Source organism: Camelus dromedarius, chromosome 1, assembly GCF_036321535.1.
Source record: "Camelus dromedarius isolate mCamDro1 chromosome 1, mCamDro1.pat, whole genome shotgun sequence".
Classification (NCBI taxonomy): Eukaryota; Metazoa; Chordata; class Mammalia; order Artiodactyla; family Camelidae; genus Camelus; species Camelus dromedarius.
The window spans coordinates 81,516,658-81,539,786 of record NC_087436.1 but is presented as its reverse complement, the minus strand read 5'-3'; the positions used below and the strand labels follow the sequence as shown (position 1 = coordinate 81,539,786).

The 23,129-nt window shown below is 35.2% G+C and overlaps 1 protein-coding gene across 16 annotated transcripts in view; it reads left to right on the top strand.

The window, feature by feature from the left end:
• Positions 1-23,129, top strand: part of MAPK10 (mitogen-activated protein kinase 10) — a 438,616-nt gene that overhangs the window by 312,428 nt on the left and 103,059 nt on the right. For 14 of the 16 annotated variants that reach the window (XM_064486057.1, XM_064486050.1, XM_064486053.1 and 11 more), the window contains one exon: positions 13,927-14,096. In XM_064486057.1, the coding sequence (XP_064342127.1) occupies positions 13,927-14,096 (170 nt within the window). Of the gene's footprint in view, positions 1-532; positions 628-4,256; positions 4,275-13,926; positions 14,097-23,129 lie in introns of those variants that run through there. The other 2 variants (XM_031433439.2, XM_064486088.1) reach the window with 2 other exon arrangements.

Here is a 23,129-nt window from a genome sequence, read left to right as displayed (position 1 = left end):
ATGTACATTATCTGTAGTAGTATTAACTTTATTTCTTAGTTGAATTATTTGAAGAACATTGGATTCATTGAATTTTTTAGCTACTCCTGTTGATCTATTTTTTTTAAACAGCAAGCAGTTTTTGTAGGCAAGAGGTTTCTTGTTATATTCTGGAGAGAAACTTGTCTTTGTAATGTTAGACAATAAAAAAAATCTTTAGGTTGCACTTGTATGAATCCTTTACAAAAATATAGACCAACAGGTAATTGAAAGTGCAGAAACTCTTGATTCTCCTGAGAAATAGGTAAGCCTTCTTAATCTTCTTTCCTCTATTGAACAAAGAAGTGTAGAGCTGTTAAATTTCACTTTATGAATTAAAAAAAAATCAGTGAAGAGTGCTATTTTGGAACTCTGCTGTACTAAATAGATGAGTCAGGGTCTTAGCCAGGGAATTTATACATAGAAAGATATTTTGTGTTGGAAACTGCATGCACACCTGCTGGTGTCTACAGTATTTACCACATCCTGATATGTGTTACCTTTGGTTCTACAGGTTTGTGTTTTCCCCATTCTGTGGTGACTGCCTCTGGGGCAGGACCAGGGCATCCTCATTCTTGCCTTCCAAGCCCAGAATTCTATTTTAATTCGGTAAATGTTCAGTAAATGCTTTTTAAGTAAAATACTGTAAATAAAAACTCAGAAAAACACTGCATCCTGAATAGAAATCTGTTTCCCTTTCAAAATCAAGTTAATTTCTCAACATCTGAACACCTTATAATTTATATTGATAAATTTAATTGCATTTTGGTTATTCTGCTAATCACAAGTCAATGTTAACCCAACATTTATCTAAAAGTTGTTAAGTTATTGTCTGCTGTAGATGTTTACTAATGCTTGAGTTGGTTGTGAATTATTTGAAATGATTTCCTGATTTTCAGAAAGCCTGAGATACAGAAGGTTCAAATTAATGAATCAACAATTACGAGTTTAAATGAGTTTCTACTGTATAGCACAGGGAACTATATTCAATATCTTGTAGTAACCTGTAATGAAAAGAATATGAAAAGGAATATAAGTATGTATATGTATGACTGAAACATCATGCTGCACACCAGACACTGACACAACATTGTAAACTGACTATACTTCAATTAAAAAACAACAACAACAAAAATAATTATGAGTTTAAGTAACACTAGAAATAAGGGGACTGAGCTCAGTGGACTTCTTTTTGGCTATGACACAGACACTCATCATGCCTTTGTTACATTTTCTATGCAAGCAGATACCTACACATTGACAGGCTGATTACTGATTAATTCCATCGTTCATTTATTCAGCACATTTTTACTAAGAACCTATCTTATGTATCTATAACTTGTAGAAATTAGGGATAAGAGTGAGCAATATAGTTGCTCTCCTCAAAGAACACACTGTCTAGTCTAAAGCACAGTAAAGAGTGGCTAGGCTTATAAACGTAAAGTAAACCTACTCCTCTTGGAATTAAAGACCTCAGTGGTAACTATGGGCTAAATAATAATTAGTCAGAAAAAAAAACCACTGCAATACTTACCAAATGCTTACTATGTGTGAAGACTTCATTAAGACTTTACCTCATCTAATTTTTTTTCTTTTTTCAATTAAAAAAATTAATTTTATTTTTTTATTGAGGTGTAGTTGATTTACCATGTTAGTTTCAGGTGTACAATAAAGTGATTCAGTTACACATACGTATACATATATATTTTTTTCGGATTCTTTTCCATTATATGTTATTACAAGAAATTGAATATAGTTCCCTGTGCTGTAAAGTAGGTCTTTGTTGTACATCTGTTTTACATATACATGTGTATCTGTTAATCCCAAACTCCCATTTATCCCTCTCCTCACCCATTCCCCTTAGGTAACCATAGTTTGTTTTCTATGTCTGTGAGTCTGGTTTTGGTTTGTCAATAGAATTTGTATCATTGTTTTTTAGATTCCACATATAAGTAATAGCATATGATACTTGTCTTTCTCTGACTTACTTCACTTAATATCTGATTTTTACAACACCATTAACTATCAAGACAGAATCCAATTATGTTTTATTCTGGAGCTGGAAATCTCAACCATTAAACTAGAAGGTCTTTCTCTAGTCCCATTATGAACTTCTTGAAATCTCCATCAGTTGTCCAGGGTTTTGACTGAACTGAGTAGCAACTAAGAACCAAAATACTATGATTAAATGCAAAGAAGCCTAAGATTCTATTTCCTACTGGTCACCAGTAGGGAAAAAAAAAGACTTTATATAAATTCTGAAGGATAATTGTGATATATAAGGTTTAAAATATTACTGAGGATATGACAGAAATCTCAGTCTCGTTGTGGATTTCTTATTGTCAAAATTATTCTTCAATATCTTTTGAGTTCTTATTGTTTTTTCATATAGCATCTTGTTGGATATGATAGCCAAGACTTAGCATGTTGAGTTTTTTCCAGTTAAAGCAATATTTTTCATAACAGATATAAAATATTACCAGATAACTTAACTAATTAACTAAATTTTGTTTTAGTATGCTGATGTCTGGATAACAAAATAACTCTTTGTGTATATGTAATAATTTTCCTAGCCAAGATGACTGTTCTAAATAAATGAAAACTTAACTCTTCAGCAAATTTCAAAAGAGTGAGTAAATTTAGTGTTATATTTATTTCTTATGCCTTGGACAGGTTTTTTCCTAAAGATTTATTAAGTAATTATTCCAGTTAATAAATACATCCAATTGTGCTACTAAAGATTATCTAACAAAAAATGTAAAGGTTCTACCTAAGATTCGGTTCTGTAATGATGAACTTCTCTATATTGGTTTATTGTGAGTATGTGTTTGGTTTGCTTGAAGCACAAAGTTTGGACTTGACTTTTTGTTGAATAATCTTAACCTGAAATGTAAATGTAGCTTACTATTGTGAGTTTAATTATGGTTGAAGTGTTAATCAGATTAAATGAAGTTATTATTTATATCTGTCAAAATCATGCTATGAAATATCCCAGAATTATCTCTGGTTTTCAGTGTATGGTTAACTTGTGGATTCCATTTTAATCTATATAAATATTCCTAAGAAATCAACTAATTCTTTAAATATACTATTTTAATTCTGTTCTTCTTCTTATGACTTTGGAAAATATATTGTGATAATTTTGTTTTCCTGCACTGGTTTTATCTGAGGTTGGGGTGCATGCTCAGCAAAGGCTGAATTTTTCAGTAGGTTGAGAAGAATAGTGTCTTCTTTGATTCTGAGTTCTAAGATGAGTTCCAATCAGGAATGTGTCATTCAACTCTTCTTTTTGCTTATCTTCGCTGAAGGTGAATATTTAACTGATTATATACTCTGTACATCTCTAACTCATTTTTAAAAAGGTCAAGCAGCTACAAAAGTACACATTTAAGGAGATGAAAACCAAGACTTTGGAGAATGTGTAATTACTAAAATTAGGTACAAGTAGATCTATAATTGTGCAATGATAGGATGATAATAATATCATATAGGATTTAAGAATAGTGTCCTTTATTGTATAAATTAAAATAGGACTTTAATGTTCCATATTCTTAAATGTAGCATTTGATAAACTCCCATTTTCCTTTCTAAAAATACAAAGACATATTTTTAGAGATGAGTCCAGTGAAATCCAGATAACACACTTTAAACATTTTGATTCCTAAATGACTTTTTATTCTCCTTATGATGAAACACAATCTTTTGCTTTTACCATGAGAAACTATTTTTAAAAAATTAACCATTATTTATTAACCTGGAAATTTTGTCCTATCTTGATTAAATAATACTTCTTATTATTGCCTATTTTATACTCTTCTTTCTTTCTTGTGGACACATTGGGAATATGCAGATCAAAAGTATAGAATTCAGGGTGCTTAGTTTGATAGGCTAGATCCTTGTGATAATGAAGCCAGCATTCCAGGCTTGACCCTGTAAGGGACAATTTAATATTAAGCTCCATGAGGACAGGAGCTTTATATTTTCAGTGCTTAGAACTTTGCTTGGCACATTGTAAGACCAAAATAAATATTTGTTGAGTGAGAAACATACTGAAATAGTGTATAGGCCTCAAATCTCAGTAACTCATCAGAACAAAAGTTTATTTCCTTTTGTACAAAGTCTAGGGCAGGTTAGTAAGGGATCTCCTCTATCTGGTGACACAGGAATTTTGACTTCTGCCATCTTGTGACTCAGGAATTGCTATCTTGTGGTGTCCAGCTAAGACCCCAGAGTGTGGAAAGCAGTGGATTGTGGAGGTACGTCCTCCAAATGCCCCTGCATTTAGGTGACACCTGCCACTTCTGCTTGTAGTCCCTTGGCTAGAAGTAGTCACTTGGCCCCTACAGATAACTATAGTAGTAGTAGTAGCAGCAGCAGTAGTAGTAATAGCAACAATCAACTTTGCTGAGAGTTTCCTGTAAGCTTATGCCGTGTTAAGAGCTTTACATAGATGTTCGCATTTAACTTTCCCACTAATCAAAAGAAGTAGATTACAGGCGTACCTCATGGCATTGTGCTTCACTTTTATTGTACTTCGCAGATAACTGTGTTTTTTACAAATTGAAGGTTTGTGACGACGTTGCATTGAGTAACTCTATTAGTGCCATTTTTCCAGTAGCATGCTCACTTTGTGTCCCTGTGTCACATTTTGGTAGTCCTCACAGTATTTCAAACTTTTTCATTATTATATTTACAATGATTTCTGTGATCAGCGATATTTGATGTGACTGTTCTAAGTGTTTTCGGGCACAGTGAATTGTGTCCATATAAGATGAGGAACTTAATTGATAAATGTTATATGTTCTGACTGCTCCACTGACCAGCTGTTCCCCTGTCCCTTTCCCTCTCCTTGTGCCTCCCTATTCCTTGAAACACAGAAATATTAAAGTTAGGCCAATTAGTATCTTACAAAAGCCTTTACCTATTCAAGTGAAAGAAAGAGTCATGTGTCATCTCACTTTAAATCAAAAACCAGAAATGATTAAGCTTAATGAGGGAAGGCACGTTGAAAGCTGAGATAGGCCAGAAGCTAGGCTTCTTGTGCCAAACAGCCAAGTTGTGAAAGCAAAGGAAAAGTTCTTGAAGGAAATTAAAGGTGCTACCCCAGTGAACACACGAATGATAAGAAAGTGAAACATCCTTGCATGGAGAAAGTTTTAGTGGTCTGGATAGAAGATCAAACCAGCCACAACATTCCCTTCAGCCAAAACCTAATCCAGAGCAAGGTCCTCTCCCTTCAACTCTGTGAAGGCTGAGAGAGGTGAGAAAGCTGTAGAAGAAAAGTTTGAAGCTGGCAGAGGTTGTTTCATAAGGTTTAAGGAAAGAAATACTCTCCATAACCTGCAAGTGCTGATGTAGAAGCTGCAGCAGGTTATCCAGAAGATCTCACCAAGGTAATTCATGAAGGTGGTGACAACTGAAGAACAAATTTTCAACGCAGACGAAACAGTTTTCTATGGAAAGAAGGCACCATTTAGGGCTTTCATAGCTAGAGAGGAGAAGTCAGTGCCTGGCTTCAGAGCTTCAAAGGACAGGCTGATTCTCTTGTTAGGGGTTAATCCACCTGGTGACTTTAAGCTGAAGCCAGTGCTCATTTACCATTCCTAAAATCCTAGGGCCCTAAAGAATGATGCTAAATCTACTCTGCCTGGGCTCTGTAAATGGAACAACAAAGCCGGGGTGCCAGCACATCTGTTTACAACATGATTTACTGAATATTTTAAATCCACTGTTGAGACCTGTTGCTCAGAAGGAAAAATTCCTTTTGAAATATTACTGCTCATTGGCAATGCCTCTGGTCACCCAAGAGCTCTGATGGAGAAGTATGGTGAAATTAATGTTTGTTTTTACGCCTGCTAACACAACATCCATTCTGCAGCCCATAGATCAAGGGGTAATTTCAACTTTCAAGTATTATTATCTAAGACATTCATAAGAACGTAACCGCCATAGTGATTCCTCTGATGGATCTGGGCAAAGCAAATGGAACACCTTCTGGAAAGGATTCAGTATTCTAGATGTCATTAAGAGCATTTGTGATTCATGGGAAGAGATCAAAGTATCAATTTAACAGGAGTTTGGAAGAAGTTGATTCCAGCCTTCATAGATAACTTTGAAGGGTTCAAGACTTCAGTGGAGAAAGGAACTGCAGGTGTGGTGGAAATAGAAAGAGAACTAAAATTTGAAGTGGAGCCTGAAGATGTGGCTGAATTGCTGCAACCTCATGATAAAATTTTAATGGATGAGGAGTTTCTTCTTATGGATGGGCAGAGAGTGGTTTCTTGAGGAGGAAGCTACTTCTGGTGAATATGTTGTGAAGACTGTTGAAATACAAAAAAGAATTTAGGGTATGACAAACTTAGCTGATAAAGCAGCAACAGGGTTGAAAGAATTGAGTCCAATTTTGAAAGAAGTTTTACTGTGGGTAAAATGCTATCAGAGAGCATTACATGCTACAGAAAAATTGTTTGTGAAAGGAAGTCAAATGATGTGGTGAACTTCATTGTCTTATTTTGAGAAATTTCCACAACCACCTCAACTTTCAGCAGCTACCACCCTGATCAGTCAGCAGCCATCAACATCCAGGCAAGAGCTTCCATCAGCAAAAAGATTATGACTCACTGAAGTCAATAGCAAGAAAATATTTTTAAATTAAGGGTTTTTTAAAGATACAATATTGCACACTTAACAGAAAACAGTATAATGTAAATGTAACTTTTATATGCACTGGGAAATCAAAAAATTCACGTGTCTCGCTTTATTGCAGTGGTCTGGGATGAAACTCACAATATCTCCAATATATACATGTATTACCTTCATTCCATAAAAAGGACACTAAGACTAAGATTGTAAAAAGCTTGCCCAAGGCCTCATTATAAGGATTCTTAGTTAAAAGTTAGGTTCTTACCCTTTGCTGAAGTCTCGCTCTAGGATCTCTCGAGTGCAAAATGAGAATACTGTCTTGAATGAAATGATTTATTAGACACCTAAAACAGTATCTGGTCCTAATACTGGCTTGGTACATAGCAGGTATTCGAACAGTACTCATTGTCTTTCTTTATATATAAAGAACAGACAGGCAGAAGCCGTGCCTGCTCTATTTTCAATGACAACGTGCTTTTTCACACAATTTAAAATAGTGATTAAACATAATTTAAGACTTAAGAGTTTTTACTGCATTACTGATCAGTAATACGCCATTGATCATTGCTAGGCCAACCAATATAAAAGTGATATAGATTCCAGACTGCAGTCCTCTTTAGAGAGTAACACTTCAAGAAATTGAATGGGGAAAACATGCTCTGGACAGAACAAAAGCTAATCCTTAATGTCGTTAAGTCTTGTCTCAAATCTGCTGCCTTTAAAACTCATATGTAGATCATTTGATTCAGATTTAAAATGGATTAACCACATGCCTTTCTGCCATAACAAACAGAATAGCAGGCATTGTTTCTGCCGACTTTATATCACAATCTTGGAGAGGCATCACGAGCAATTCAGTGTGCTGGTCATGACTGTAAGACTGAATAGCTCAATGTCTTTTGTGCCAAAAGCAGAATCACCACTGTTGGCGGATACGTTCCAGTATCTAAATGACAATACTAAAATAATATGCAACTGACCAGTTAATTTTCTGGAGGTGTGTTTTGTAGCGAATTCATCTTAGCTATCCTGTTAAGTAGATCAAAGTTACACCTGTAGCATCTTTAATAGTGCCTGGCATTCAGTAGGTGCCCAGTAAACATTCACCAAATTTCTAGGCAGCTCTGAAGATCCAGCTGTCCATCACCAACACAAGGTAGTCTACTTCAACCCTGAATCATTTAATGTTAAGCTCAGACTTCAGGCTCAGTTGATAAATGAAGGAGAAGGATGTGTTATTCATTCATTTCTCTTAAGCTGTAGTCCTATAGATCACCTCATCATAAGAAAACCACATCTAAATTACTTTAGCTGAACTAGTGAATAGTTTAATAAAAGAAGAGCATGCATTTTAGAGTTGGACAAACTTGAATTCATATTGTTACCACTAATTAATAGATCTAAGACTTAGAGACAATTAACAGCTCCGTATGCCAGTTTCCTCACCTGCTGATAGTGTTAAATATAGTATTTAACAGAATGCAAAGTTCACCTTTACCAGGTAAGCAATTAATACTGGTTCACCTTTCTTTCTCCCCTTGTCTTATTGAAAGTTGATATCGCATAAGTCATATGAAACATATTTCTATATCTTTGATTTAAAATATTATATCTACTGCCTGTTGTTTGATTCAATGGTTATTACATAAAAATCTATTGAATATTTTTTTCCTAAAGTTAAGTGCTAGAGTTACTTTACCTTTCCTGTGATCTATGGTATGATATATTTTAAGAGATTAATGAATCAAAGCTTGCCACTCACTGTGGTTTTGTTGTTTTGTCACATTTTCCCTTTGGCTTGCTGGGAGCCTGACAACTGATGTTTTTGCTCAAGGCAGTAGATGTTCATAACTTAAGTCCTCTGGTAAAACTATTGCCTCCCAGCCTGCTTTATTTGACATTTGTTCTTAAAACCGGATTTAATGGTTTTATTGTTTCTATATCTTCTATGGTGAGCTGTACAAATCCTTTTTGAAATCACACAGCATATAAATAATATATGAATGAAAGAATAAAAGGGCTTGGTTTCCTAGGTATTAAGTGCAGAACTAATCCAGGCTTGGTGCTGTTTTCAGCTGTATCATTCAAGAGAAACTAAGAACACATAACATTTGAAAATTCTTGATGTTTCCAGCTCAGGGATTGACTGACTAGTAGTATCATAGGCCAGTCATGCACAAATGAAAATGGGAAGGAGGGAGTGCTTCTGGCATACAGGTTATTAAATTTGAGAAAACTGCAATCAAAGTTTTAGATGCCTGCAGGATAAGATCAGTAATGTGGGATATTTTTCTTTGCAGAATTTCACAGCTCTGGGCAAGCAACTCAACTGATGATGGGGACTCATTGCACAAGGTCCTTACTCACAGTTCTGCGTAAAATGCAGTCTTTTCACAGAATAGATTATGTTCAGATTTCCTCTCTGCCTACCAAACTGCTGGTGGCAATGAAGTCTTTTAATTTAGCTTAAAATATTTTTTTGGCAGATGGGGGACAGGGAAGAAATGAGTTTGCTTTGAACTTTTGCAATGACAATTCTATTATATCCATATAAAAGTAAACTGTTGAGTCATTTAAATATAAGATTAAATATTCAGTGGAGGAATGAGTTTCTTTTTAAAAATAATTTGAAGGAACAATAGAATAGACTATTCTAAACCTATAGTTATTTTGAGCCAGATTGGTCTCCAAAACTTAACACTGTGGTGATTTATAATTTTTTAATATAATCTTTCTTATTTATAATTAACTTAATTTCTTAATTTCTTCTCTGGAAAGAGACTTTCCATTTCAGTGAGCATTTATGAATACCTGAGAGTTTCATGCATTCCTCCCAAGTGTTTTTGTATACATTTAATACAAATAGATGATGGAATGTTTATTTTCATGAGCTAATTGAGATAAAATTGATAGGGCACAGTATTGTACCTGTGAGGCAGGAAAACATGTCCCTGGGAATATGGCATCTGAGCCTGCTAAAGAGGTGCTGATACCAAGGAAAGCCATCATGGCATTATTTTTAACTTCCCCATCCTGTGTTTACTTGGCTTGACCTGCACGTCATCCAGTTTTTGCCTCTCTAGCTAGGTTTTTTGAATGGTGACATCTCTTAACATCTACTGTTCTCTAAAATAGTGGTTCTTGAAGTGTGGAACTTGCTAGAAATACAAACTCTTGGCCTAATCTTAGTCCCACTGAATTAGAAACTTGTCAGTTGGTCTCAGCAATCTGTGTTTCCCTGTGACTTGCTGGAAGCCTGACACTGACTTTTTTGCTCAAGGCGTAGCTCCTCAGGTAGTTCTGATCTGTATTAAAACCTCAGAATGTAGACCTTAAACTACTGGCCAGTCATGCCTTCCCAATATGGTGTGTGAATTCACAAACTTTGTAATGATGACTTGCAATCTTTTTATGAGAAATTATATGCTCTGAGATGGATAAAAAGATCACTGAGTAATTTTTATTTTAGAAAATGTGTCAGGGTATTAGGCATTTTATTTGAAGGGCTTTTATTTGTTTCTTTTTTTTAAACATTTTTTTATTGAGTTATAGTCATTTTACAATGTTGTGTCAAATTCCAGTGTAGAGCACAATTTTTCTGTTATACGTGAACGTACATACTTTCATTGTCACATTCTCTTTCGCTTATTTGTTTCTTTTTGACTGGGAGTATTATTGTGGCTGAAATTTCCCCCTCCTTCCCCCATGTAAGCCCTGTGATTGTATTAACCATTTTACCAAAACTACCATTAAGTCCATAGATAGCTTTCCCGTTATATGAAAAGTCCTGTTCTAGGTATGCGCTGGGAAAAATTACAGGGTGCTTCTCTAACTGTGTGTGAACAATTGCTGGGATGAAATGATATACTCCATTGTAACATTTGGCCAGCCGTCGGCCTGTCTAAATACCAAACTTTGCCTGTCCTTGAATCTGGGGACAGTGGATCTCTTTCAAATGTTTGAATCTGAGGTGTAGGGTAATCCTTGTTCTAACTAGGACTCTGGTTCTCAGTTTATCTTTGCCATAAACAATGGAATTTGGCAATGTGTAAGGACACAAAGTGTGTTCCCTGATGCAGTTGCAGAAATATTATTTCTGCTATATAATATAATACACATAAATATAATAAATAATATAATAATTTACTTTCCAAATACGTCAGGCAGAGCCGTATGATCTGTTTTACAGTCTTCAGGCAATTACTCCACTCCAGTGCGTGATTTTCAGTATACATCAGAACACTTAGAGGGCTTATTAGAACAGGTTGTTGGGCCCCACCCTCCAGAGTTCCTGATTCAATGGGTGTGAGGTGGGAGTGAGCATCTGCATTTCTAGCAAGTCTCCAAGGGATGCTGATACTGATGCTCCAGGGAGCACACCGTGAGGATGATTGTTATAAGCTGTCTTTCTCAAAGTCAGAGCCTCAGATCCTCAAATCACAACCACCTGAACTGCCTAGTAATCTGCAGATCCTCAGGACCCACCCTGACAGCTTGAATCCAGGTCTCCGGGGTGTTGTGTCAGTGATTTGTATTTTATCAAGCTCCCCAGGTGGTACAATTCATATTCACGTCTGAGAACCAATAAGAGGGGAAGTCTGAGGACACAGTTAGCCAGAGAAAACAAAAATCGAGTCTCCTTTCCAACATTGCCAGTTTTATAGCATGACTTGGCATCTATGGTTGTTTACACATAGTAGCTGAGTGGATTAGTGTTAATGAATAGATATAGGCAATTAGTTGATATTCTCTGTTTGCTCTCAGCACCTTTTCTTTATTCTGCTATAAGATATATCATCCATATTTAACCACTTGTTTACTTGGGTGCCTCCACCTAGACAGGGACCTATCCCATCGTTGTATATCCAGTGTCAGAGATCTGGGACATAAGGGTCATTACAAGTGGTTAGTACATATATGCAGTGCAGTTGGAATAAGCGACATTTCAGAGGTGAGGAGAATATGTGGGGAAAAGGGAAATTGCTTACCTGGGTTTGATGAGACTAGTGTGTGCTAAGAATTATGTGGGTGGTCAGAAACCAGAATATTAAAAGAGAGAAAGAAGGATCAGAACATGACAAATTGCAAATCAGGCACTTCTTCCCAGATTAACCTTGGAAGGTGAATTCTTTGTTAGTCTAGCTCCAGTTGCTTTTTAAAACAAAAAACAAAAACAAACAAACAAAAAAACCCTCCTTTCCTAGCCAAGGGGAAAAAACGACTTTAATAGGGTTAGTTTACTGATACATCAAAAAAGTATGGAGTAGAAATGGACTACGGTGTGGAGAAAAGTTCCTGATACTGCAGTTGAAACAAAGGATTGTTTAAATAATAATGTTCTTGTTTCCGCTATCGTTCACAACCATCCTCTAAATTCTAAACCCTGTTTAGTCTCTGTGAATGGGCTTACAGTGCCCTGATTCTTAATAGTCTTGTTTAATTTCCTGTTCTGTGCTTCACAGATGGCTTCCTGGATTTCAGACTTCTCATTATTGTATTTGTAAACTACCTGAATTTTTGGTCTCTGCCCAAACAACCTGAATTCCTAATCTGTAGTCCACTCTGCTCTCTGAGGCTCTGAGTGTTTGTACTGGATCGTTGCCTTCATCTCTCTCCCAATCATAGGCTGGTGCCTGTCGCGTATATAGTGCTCTCAAGCCTGTCTGGAGTCTTAAGGTTCTTGCAGTAGATGTGCAGGTTTTGCCACGCATGTTCACGCAGTCCACACCGCATTCTCCTCACTTACATTGCTGATGCTGCCTGCCTCCCTGTCCAAGAACACAGGAGCAAATTAGTCTCTACTTCCATTTCAATTTTTTATTAGAAGTGAAATGCCAAAAATGTCCAGGGAAATGGTTTTATGGCCAACTAGAGGTTCAGAACCTAAGGAAGTTTAAGTCTTTTTTCAAATTATATGGGAATTAGCTATTCAGAGGTCAGTGTATATTAAAACCATACAAAGTCCTTTGGTTTAAATTCTGGTCTCAGAATATTAAAGTCAGTTTTTGTTTTGTTTTGTTTTGTTTTGTTTTGTTTACTTTGTTTTTTTTTCTAATTAAAGTTTTGACATACTCAAAAGTTGTGAGGTAGGTAGGAAATTATTCATTGTGTGGTAATGCCCCACTCATTGCAGGACAACCAGCATTGTCTGCTAAGCCAACTAAATGCCAGCCACACCTCCTGTCCTTGTGGTACACCAAAACATGCCCACAGGGCTCCCAGATGCCTGCTAAGGGTTAGTGTCAACTCTAATGAGAGCCACTGGTTTAGACCATTCAATTTTCAAGTGCTGGGACTGGAAAGGAGCCCATGGAATACGAGAGTGCTCAAAAGTTAAGCAAGATCAGCAAGAAGGAGAGGAATGACTATTGGGTAGACATCCACCAGTGTGCCACCAGGAAAAGGCTAGACTATATTCTGGAAGGTCCCTTCTCGCTATAGAATCCAAACTATTTAATATCATAAAAAGTAATATAAGATCACTTGTGGGTAAACACAAATAATGAATAATGGACATTTACATTATATACATTCATAAATCATGATCCAAAATAACAATTTTCTCAATTGCTAAATGTAATTAATAGATGAACTTCTCTTAATGATAAACAAAAGATACAGCAATTGAGATTTAAAATCTAAGCTTGCAATGAATAAAAAAGCTGTCATGGAAATTTTAGAATAGTGTTAGTGACTTAAAATTTTTCAATGTTTAATGCAGGATGGTAGTATTTTTGGTATTAGTGAGGACAAACAAAGTCAACACTATTTAACTCAAACTTGCCTAATTAAAAAATTAAAACTATGCATTATTTTGTATGTCAATTTTTTTTTTTCTGAGAAAGGAATGTAGATACCGCCTTTTATTCTTCCTCACATGACTGTTAAAGCAGATAATCAGGGATCTGAAGTGTCTAACCTAGTCTCTCGGGCTGGTGTATGTTCAGTTAGACGTTTGCTGCATAAATATATGAGTTTAATGAAACATTTCAGAAAAGATGATTCAGATCTAACCTAAAAATATTTTATTGTAAATAGTTTTAATATTGAAAACAGAATTTTCTTTGCATATTTTCTAAGATCTTTTACTCCGGGTTATCTTACATGGACTAACAGATGTTTTTTTTCTTGGTGAAGTGCAGGTTTATATAGTGATCACAGATGACAAGGATTAGTAATCATTAAAAGAACAGGCTTCTGTAGATCTCATTGTCACCCTGGTCGTCCCATCCGCTCGTCTCATGTTTCTGTTGTTCTTTCTTGCAGGGATTCGATAAACAAGTGGATGTGTCATATATTGCCAAACATTACAACATGAGCAAAAGCAAAGTTGACAACCAGTTCTACAGTGTGGAAGTGGGAGACTCAACCTTCACAGTTCTCAAGCGCTACCAGAACCTAAAGCCTATTGGCTCCGGGGCTCAGGGAATAGTTTGGTAAGTGGGATGGATTTAACTTGAATTTGTAAAGGGAACATGCCGTGTGTGCTGACCAGCCACAAACACACAAACACACACAAATAAATAGCATGACTTGAGAGGGGAAAAATCCATTCTACCAAAGAAAAGTAAAATTATGATCATTATCAGTAATTTATTACCCACTGGCCTATAATATATACATGCTTGCTTGTGACTAGTTTTTCTAGTCACCAAAAAATCCATTACAGAACAACCATGGAGAAACCAGGAGAAACAGAGGTTTTCTATCTGTTGCTAAAGTATTTAGAAAATTTTACTTGGATGTTTTCACATCAAGATGTGAGGAAACATGTGTTCAGATAACCAGCAAATAAAATTTCCCACACTCTAAAGAAGTACAAATGAGATCTCAAATGTGCCAGTGACTTTTAAAGTTCAGTGTTTAAAATTCAGTTACCTATTCGAAAAAGTGGTATTTTGAAAATTTTTGTTGAATATTTCCAAAGTGGAAAGATTCTGGGCTCCTTAGCAACCATTCTTTTGTGAGATTTTGAGTGGCAAATTGAAATGATGACAAATCAAGATCTGACTTACCTGTTATAAAACTTTTGCAAAAATGATGATACCAGATTGATAAGCATTTTGTTTAGGCAGTTTTAACTTATAATTTAGCAACCAAATATATTTAGTATAAACTTATTAGTATAATAATTTTCAACTTGGTGGCTTACAACGATAAGTAAAAATTTAGGACATGCACTGTAAGTATATGTATATTTGTGTTTATTTATTTATGAAGAATATTTACATATACCAATATATTTATGTTATATAAATTACTGCTATATTAGTAGTGTCCATTTAAAAACACAAACATCCCTTTTAAAGGATGAGATGAAGACAAAATAAACATTTTAAATAGATTTTATTTTAAAACTCCTTTTTTCACTCATTTGATATGATGTTATTTTGGTGAAAGAAAGCTAGCAGTGTACAATTATTTTTCAAACTTTCATCTTATATTTCATAAAACAAGTAAAAATCTGGTTTTCTTTATTTCTTATTTTATTCTTTGCTTTTTTAAAGACTATTTTAAGAGCAGTTTTATGTTCATAGCAAAATTGAGAAGGTACAGAGACTTCCCATATGTCCCCTGCCCACACACATGCATAGTCTCCTCCAGTATCAACATGCCCCACCGGAGTGGTACACTTATCACAATTGACGAACCTACACTCACACATCATCATCACCAAAATTCATAGTTTAGATTAAGGTTCACTCTTGGTGTTGTACATTCTTTGGGTTTGGAGAAATGTAAAATGACATGTATCCATTATTATGATATCATACGAAGTATTTCTGCTGCCCTAAAAATCCTATATAATCACCCATTCATCCCTTTCCCTATCCCTAACCCCTGGCAACCATTGATCTTTTTACTGTTCCCATAGTTTGCCTTTTTCAGAATGTTGTATAGTTGGAATCAAACAGAATACAGCCTTTTCAGATTGGCTTTGAATCATTTAGTAATTTGCATTTAAGTTTCTGCCATGTTTTTTCATGGATTGAAACCTCATTTCTTTTTAGCATTGAATAATATTCAATATTATTTAAAAGTCTGTGTGCACCATAGTTTATCCATTCACCTACTTTAGGACATCTTGGATGCTTCTAAGTTTTGACAATTAGAAGTAAAGCTGTTTTAAACACCTGAGTGCAGGTTTTGCATGGACACAAATTTTAGTTTCACTTTGTGTTGACAGCTTGTCTTAAGTTCATTCTCAATGCTTAGTCAATGCAAAAAGCAGAAGTACATGGTTGGAACCCAACTAACTTTTTACTAGCACTTAAAATTCATTCATCAAATACACCAAGGCTTTTATTGAAGTTCATCTAGTAAATGTCAATGCCATTCAGTGGTTGTTTTGTAATTTGAAAGATGGGACATTTTAATATTTTCAAATAATAGGCCAAATCTTTCATTTAGTAGGTATTTAAACAGTTAAGAAAATTTTTATTTTCAATGTTTATTTATTATGGTACAGGGATGCAAGTGAACCTCTTTGTGACACAAAACAATTTCATGGTGTGGGAGGCAGAATAATGGTCTCTCAAAGATACCTAGAGCATAATCCCCCAAATCCTTTATTTAAAAAAATTGAAGTACAGTCAGCTTACAATGTTGTCAATTTCTGCTGTACAGGATAATGTTTCAGTCATACATATACATACCTATACTCCTTTATAGAATCCTTGATATGTTATCTTTCATGACAAAAAGAGCTTTGCAGTTGTGATTAAGGTTAGGGACCTTTTCAAATGGGAGATTATCCTGGAATATCCAGGTGGGACCAGTCTAGGCACATGAGTTCTTAAAAGTGGAAAAGGAAGGAAGAAGAGTGGGTCAGAGAAATGCAATGAGAGAAAAGAGAGAAGAGATTCAAAGCATGAGATGGGTTTGCCTTATTGTTGCTGGGGTTTTGAAGATAAAGAATGTCAGGGTCCAAGGAGTGGGGCAGCTTCTGGAAGCTGGGAATGGCCCTCAGCTGACAGTTAGCAAGAAGATGGAGACCTCAGTCATACCACTGTGGGGAACTGAATTTGCCAACAAACCTGAATGAGAAAGGAAACAGATTGTCCTCCAGCACCTCCAGAAAGGAACTCGGTCTGCTGACAGCCCAGTGGGACTCATGTAGGACCTCTGACCTAGAGAACTGTAAGATAATAAATTTATGTTGTTTGAGCAGCTAAGTTTGTTGTGGATTGTCATGGTAATAATACTAATACATGTAGTGTAGTAAAGACTCTACCATTAAGATAATTGCTATAAATCTCCTAAAAGCAGGCACATTAAACTATAATGCTGTCAAAAGAAGGCATTCACGGTGCCTCTGTTAACCCTCTCCAAATTGTGAAATTCTCTTTTTCCTTTCAAGTTGCATCTTTTACCCTAGGTAATATGTGACCAACACTGGGAGGATAAAGTGTGCTTGAGCAGGGCCAATATTAATTATTAGTAAGGTTTAATATATTTTTTAGATTACAATATATGTTTATATTTTCTTCTGTATTCCACTGGATGGCTTGTATACCACTTGGAGAGTGGGAACTTTGTTTAGGAAATCACTGCTTTCATAAAAACTTGCAAAGTGAAATAGGAAATAAACCAAGACAAAAAATTCTTATGAAGGAGGAGATGGAGAAAGCAGAGTGATTCCTGGTTACCTTTTTTAAATGGAAAATTGTAGAACAGAGAAAGTTTTCCAAAGAGCCTCAGTTTGGATGCTCAAATATTCATTAGAATTATTTCATTGCCTTTCAAATAAAACTGCCACAAAAATGAGGAATACTGGTAAAAGGAAATTGATAGACTTCTAATGATTCAAAAATAGACCCAAAGCAGCATTTTGCTCAAGAAGTTAACAGATTGTCCCAGAAAGATTTGAAAATCTACTAGTACTAAGAATTTTGTAGTATGTTTTATAGGGCATATTGGGCCTCTATTTCTCCTTGTACAGGATGGAAATCATCCAAGGTCTTAGGTATAGTAACTGAAATAAATTTCAGTAAATAATAAGTCCTTGAGTAAAATTTTTAAACCAGTTTTACAACAAATTAGTCAGCAAAAGGACACCTGAATTTCAAAATGTTAGCCTTGAAGTTGCCTGGGATTAATATTAGTCTTTTGGTCTGCAGCTGAGGAAAATAAAACTAGCAAAGAGCAAGATGAAGGGGCAGCAGTGAGCTGGCATATTTCTCTCCCTCATCTTCCAGTCTGCCACTCTACCATGTACATAGATGCCACAATTCCAGTACATTCTTTTTTGGCCATGAGTATGATGGTGTCTTCCTCGTCCCTCTTCCTCAACCTAGCTTGAGTTGTCTTTGTTTACTTTTCATAACTTGGGTTTTTAATGTACTGTTCTTCTTGAAGATCTATTTTTGTATTAATTTGTCCTCTCTATCCACCTGCCTTTAATTGAATTTCCTTTTATCAATGGTGAGTTCATCCACTTCTCTCACACCGAACACACATCTAATCCCTGACATGCTTCTAAAATCTGTCCTTACCTCTGTTTATGAAAACTCAGATTTGCATATTTTGAATGTACCACAGAATCCTGAGTATAGTAACTGGGAGAAATTGGAAACTGGGAGTACTTGGGGTCTCCAGGAGGAGGTGGAGGGCAGACAATCTGAAATAGATGACTTATTTATTCTACTTTATTTTCTTTAGAGCAGGAATAAAATGTGGAGGAACCAGTTCCAAAAGGGATTTTCATCATCATTTCTTTTATTTTGGCATATATCACTATAAAATTCTGTGTGTATGTGTAAAGGATTTTGTTTTTCAAGTATAATTGTTGACATGTTGGTACTTATGCCGCAGAAGCTCCATCCTCCTAACTTGTTTGACATGAATTCTCATTTCTGCTGTTCCAGTTAGCTTAAAATGGTTACTGGTTTCTTAGACTTTCTTTCCTCTCTTTGGATTGCTTCATTGCCTACTTACTACTGGGAAAACATATAGGCAATTCTAAAATACCTTCAAAAGGAGCTAATCATTATCATGCTATTTTTTTCATTCAGTATGGTTGGTAGACCAACAATGTTGTTATTGAGAATCATTAAATAAAATCTAATGTGAAACCTTTTGGAATAAATGAAAAAAATTCTAATTCTAAGGAAAAAAATTAAGATTATCCACTGAAACAATGATTATTCATTCTCCTTCTCCACGTGAGCTGAGACATCCTCGGTAGCTTCCTAGGTGGGGAACAGTAGAGCAGTCTGTAAAATTTGTTTTTAACAACAGTGGTCAGGAGCCAGATGAATAAATCATTTCAGAGCCTTTTTCCAATCATCAGAAGAGGATCCTATTAGCATTGTTTCTACTACCAGCTCCAGAACAACAACAAAAAAGAAGGTAGGAAGAAATCAACAGCAGGAAGCTCTTTGTCCTCTCTCACTTCTGTCCTGCTGTTGCTTGCCAAGCCAAGACACAGTTCTGTTTTCTCAGTTCTTTCTCCAAAGATGATTCAAACTGACAGTGAAAGTGGTGGTAAAATTCAGCAACCTAGTTTAGCAGAGAAGACTTGCCAACTTTGGTCTGCTCCTTAACTGAAAAGAGCTGATTGTACAGGTTACTTATTTGTTTATTTATTTGTTCCTTTATTTCATGGCTGTGATGCTTTTCATTTTTTTATTTTAAAAATTTATTTATTATTGAAGCATAATTGATGTACATAATTGTACAATTTTAAATGACAGAAAGTAAAACTGTATCTTTTCTTTCTTGGGCTTGTACTCTTTGTCATCTGCATGTGATCATCCAGCTTTGCAAGTTGATCTTACATAGGGTATTTATAGCAAAGATGTAAGCTTAATACTGAAAAAGCATAAACTAGCAGTGCCTCATTGTAAAAAATCTGTGCCTAGAAAATTAAATATTTAGAAATAAGATTATACACTTTATGTTAACTAAACTTTCCTAAAAATTCCAATTAGAGCTAGATGATAGAATTTAATCAAAGTAGAAATAACTATAGTTATAAGATGCCCTGGAAATAATGCAGTGGATTAATCTATTTTAAGATTGGATGTATATCCATGTATACATATACATAAAGAATGTAAAACCAATATGTAACCTATAATATAATATCTATGTACATGTAATTTATATACATACTAGTCCAATGGATTAGTTTATCTTAACTGAATGTATATGCTGTATATTATACACACATGCATTTTGTGTATATGGGATGTATATCTTTTGTTTTTCACAAAAATTTAAAAAATTATTTCTGGTCATCCTTCATTTAGTGGTCTATAGCAACAAGCTATTGTGCAGACAAATAATGTAAGGTTTAAATTTCCAGGCATGTTCAGCAGAACCTTGGGTGTTCACATATTCTTAGTCCATCACCTTCTTTAGTAAGTGGATACCAGTGAGTATAGTGATCCTGCCTAGCAGTGTCCCATCAGCTTGGTCACATTAAGGGTTCGATAGGCTGAAGAGAAGTCTAGAATTCCTGTGCTTGTGGCTTTTTTTTTCTATTTAATATGTGTGTGTGTCCACTGAGGAGGACAGGGATAGAAAACATTCTATAAGAAACACTTTGGTACAGGAAACTGAGTCAGTTACAGCACGTTATCTATGGCTCCTTCCTTGGCCCAGCACCTGATGCTGTGGGTATTTTGTTTTGGCACGTAGGTACAGATGCATACGTGTTTGAACCTAGTTTGCTTCCAAATAGGATTTAAAATGGTGGAAAAACATAGATGTGACTTAATATCCACCTAGCAAAAGGGAACTGAGGGAACGGTGGTAATCGTGCCCCTCAGAGTAGAGTTTCTTTAAGGGTAGTGATAATGGATAAGGCAGATAGTCTACACTGTCGACTGAAGAACTCCTCCATGCCTTAGTAGAGGGGGAAGAAAAAGGGGTTTTCTTGGTGGTTTGTTTTTTTTAATTGTGGAACATAGTTTCAATCTTTGCCATCTGATTTCCACATAGTACTAGTAAGTAGCATTACTGTGTGTAGGCCAGGGCATTCATCGAAAACCAAACCAAACACAACAAACCAACAGAACCAAAAAACAACCCCTCAGAAATCTCTGCTTTGTTCAAGTGCTCAAAAAAATTACTGATAATAATGCCAAGTAGAGTCATATTCATAGAGCAGTTATCATTCATGGAATATTCTTCAAATAATAATAGTTTCTATGTGCTTTAAAAAATGGTTTATGGAAAGTCCCCTCTTTTTAATGTGCTCATTTTTATTAAAAAAAAAGACGTTATTGACTCACTGATGCAGCTTTTCTCATCTTGATGATGAATTGGAGCTCCTCCATTTAGACTCTGATTTAATCACCCTTGAAATAATGGCACACACTTACAAAATGACTGGCAAAGTTAGGGGATATCTGTAGACATATACCAGAACAAAAGAGATTGAACTTTGGCAATGTTAGGGTACATGATGATAAGATATTCAGTATCTTTATATTGCTGATTAAGATTAGGAGGGAAATTTATTAAGTAAATTATCTGAATTATGTAAAATATTTGCACATTTAAATATTGATTCAACTATAGATACTTTAAAATACCTTATATTATCATGTTCAGTCATTATAGTTATAAATACACTTACATCTGAGAATAATTGAATTTTTCATTGTGTTTTATCAATGATAATATTTAACTTTTTCTCACAGAATCTTGGTTTATTCATCTGTTCGGAGATAATATCAGTATCTCACAGGACTCAAAAAGTATAAAACAAACTAGATATGTGAAATTAACTTATAAATCTGATATTGTCATGACTTTTAGTAGATTCAAGGAAGGTAGACTTAATGTTACTCTTTTCTATCAACAGAAAATTGCAAAAGGTTAACATTTGTAACAGTTGCTTAATCTTCAGACTGTGCATATTGTTTGCATATTATAGATGAGAATATGGGATTTAAAAAATGACTTAACTAATGCTCGGTGGTTGAGTCTGGTAAAGAAGCATCTGGCCTTTTCCATTCCTGTCTTTCAATCTGAGCTTCAGTTAAACAAGGTTATTTACAGTATTTATACAAATTTTAAATATTATTTTTTAAATTTGCAGTATGGCTACACAGACCTAGCTAACCATCTTTAAGTACAGAATTTGGATGGACATATTTTATAGTAATGAGGTTGACGGTATGAAGAGAGATGGGGGATCAGACTTCCTGAATAACACAAAAGAGACTTGATCAATGGGTCCCCGATGATGATTTTATTTTGTTTCTGGAGACATCACTCATCATCCTGTGGCACATTTCTCTTCTTGGAGCTCTTAATGAGCCATTACACTAAATGGTGCAGCTTTAATCACACACTTCCATTTAGCCCCCCGACCAGTGGACATGTACTACTTCTGGAAAATCAGTACATTTTGTGTCCCTTTTATTTTCCGTTAATTGTACCATTTAGACCCTTAACTGCAACCTTATTGATTGATACAAGGCGCACTTAGCTTCAAATACTGCCTTTTATATGGGTAAGATGGTTGAGGTTGAATAGGTCCAATGCAATAGGACAGAATGAGACAGTGTATTCTTCTTCTACACTTCAGTGTTATTCTTGGCCCTGCTGCGTAGCCCCAGATATTTACTTGCTGTATTTCTTTTTTAAAAATTATATGTATATATGTACTTTTTTTTTAAGTGGAGGTACTGGGGATCGAACCCCGGACCTTGTGCATGCTAAGCATGCACTCTGCCACTGAGCTATGCCCTCCCTGCTACTTGCTGTATTTCTTCATTAATGATTAAGACTTGTAAATATAACCTTTTTTTCCTTCACAGAGAAAATGTGGACTTTGAGAAATCATGGGGAGGAGTTTAATGGTAGTATATTTGCAGGAAAAAACATTATAACTGCCAGTGCAATGACTGATGCTAGAGGGATTGGTAGTATAAAATCCTAACAGCTATATTTGGTTTTGCAAAGTATTATGCAGATTTATTCTGAATTCTGTCTTTCTTCAGTAAATTTTTAATTAACTTATATCCCTGTAGTTAAAATTGACAGCAAGAGTTTGTAACCCAGAAGCATTTTTCTTGGCAGAAGGAAAAAATAGTCATTTAACTTCCATAGATGATTATTTACTTACAGGTAATTGCGTCTTCTCTGTAAATCAGTTATTGATATAAAACTAATGTCCTTAAAGGTAGAAATATAAGTAAACAAATTATTTATTTTTTCAGTTTCTACTTCAAGCCCAAAGATTAAATGGTTAAGTGACACTGATTCTTATTTCTTTTAGAACCTGTCTTCAAGGGCATCAGTAGATATTTTCATTGCAGACATAAAGTTAGTTTATGGTTCATGTACTCTTTTGCCAGATGCATAAATCTTGATTGTTAGGATTAAACTGCATTCATGGTTACATTAAAAAAAAAATAACCTATAACCCAAGCACAAATACCTAAAGGCTTAATCCTGCACTGTCCAAAGCATCTTGGAAAAGCCAACATTCCTCACAGAAAGGAGGCAGT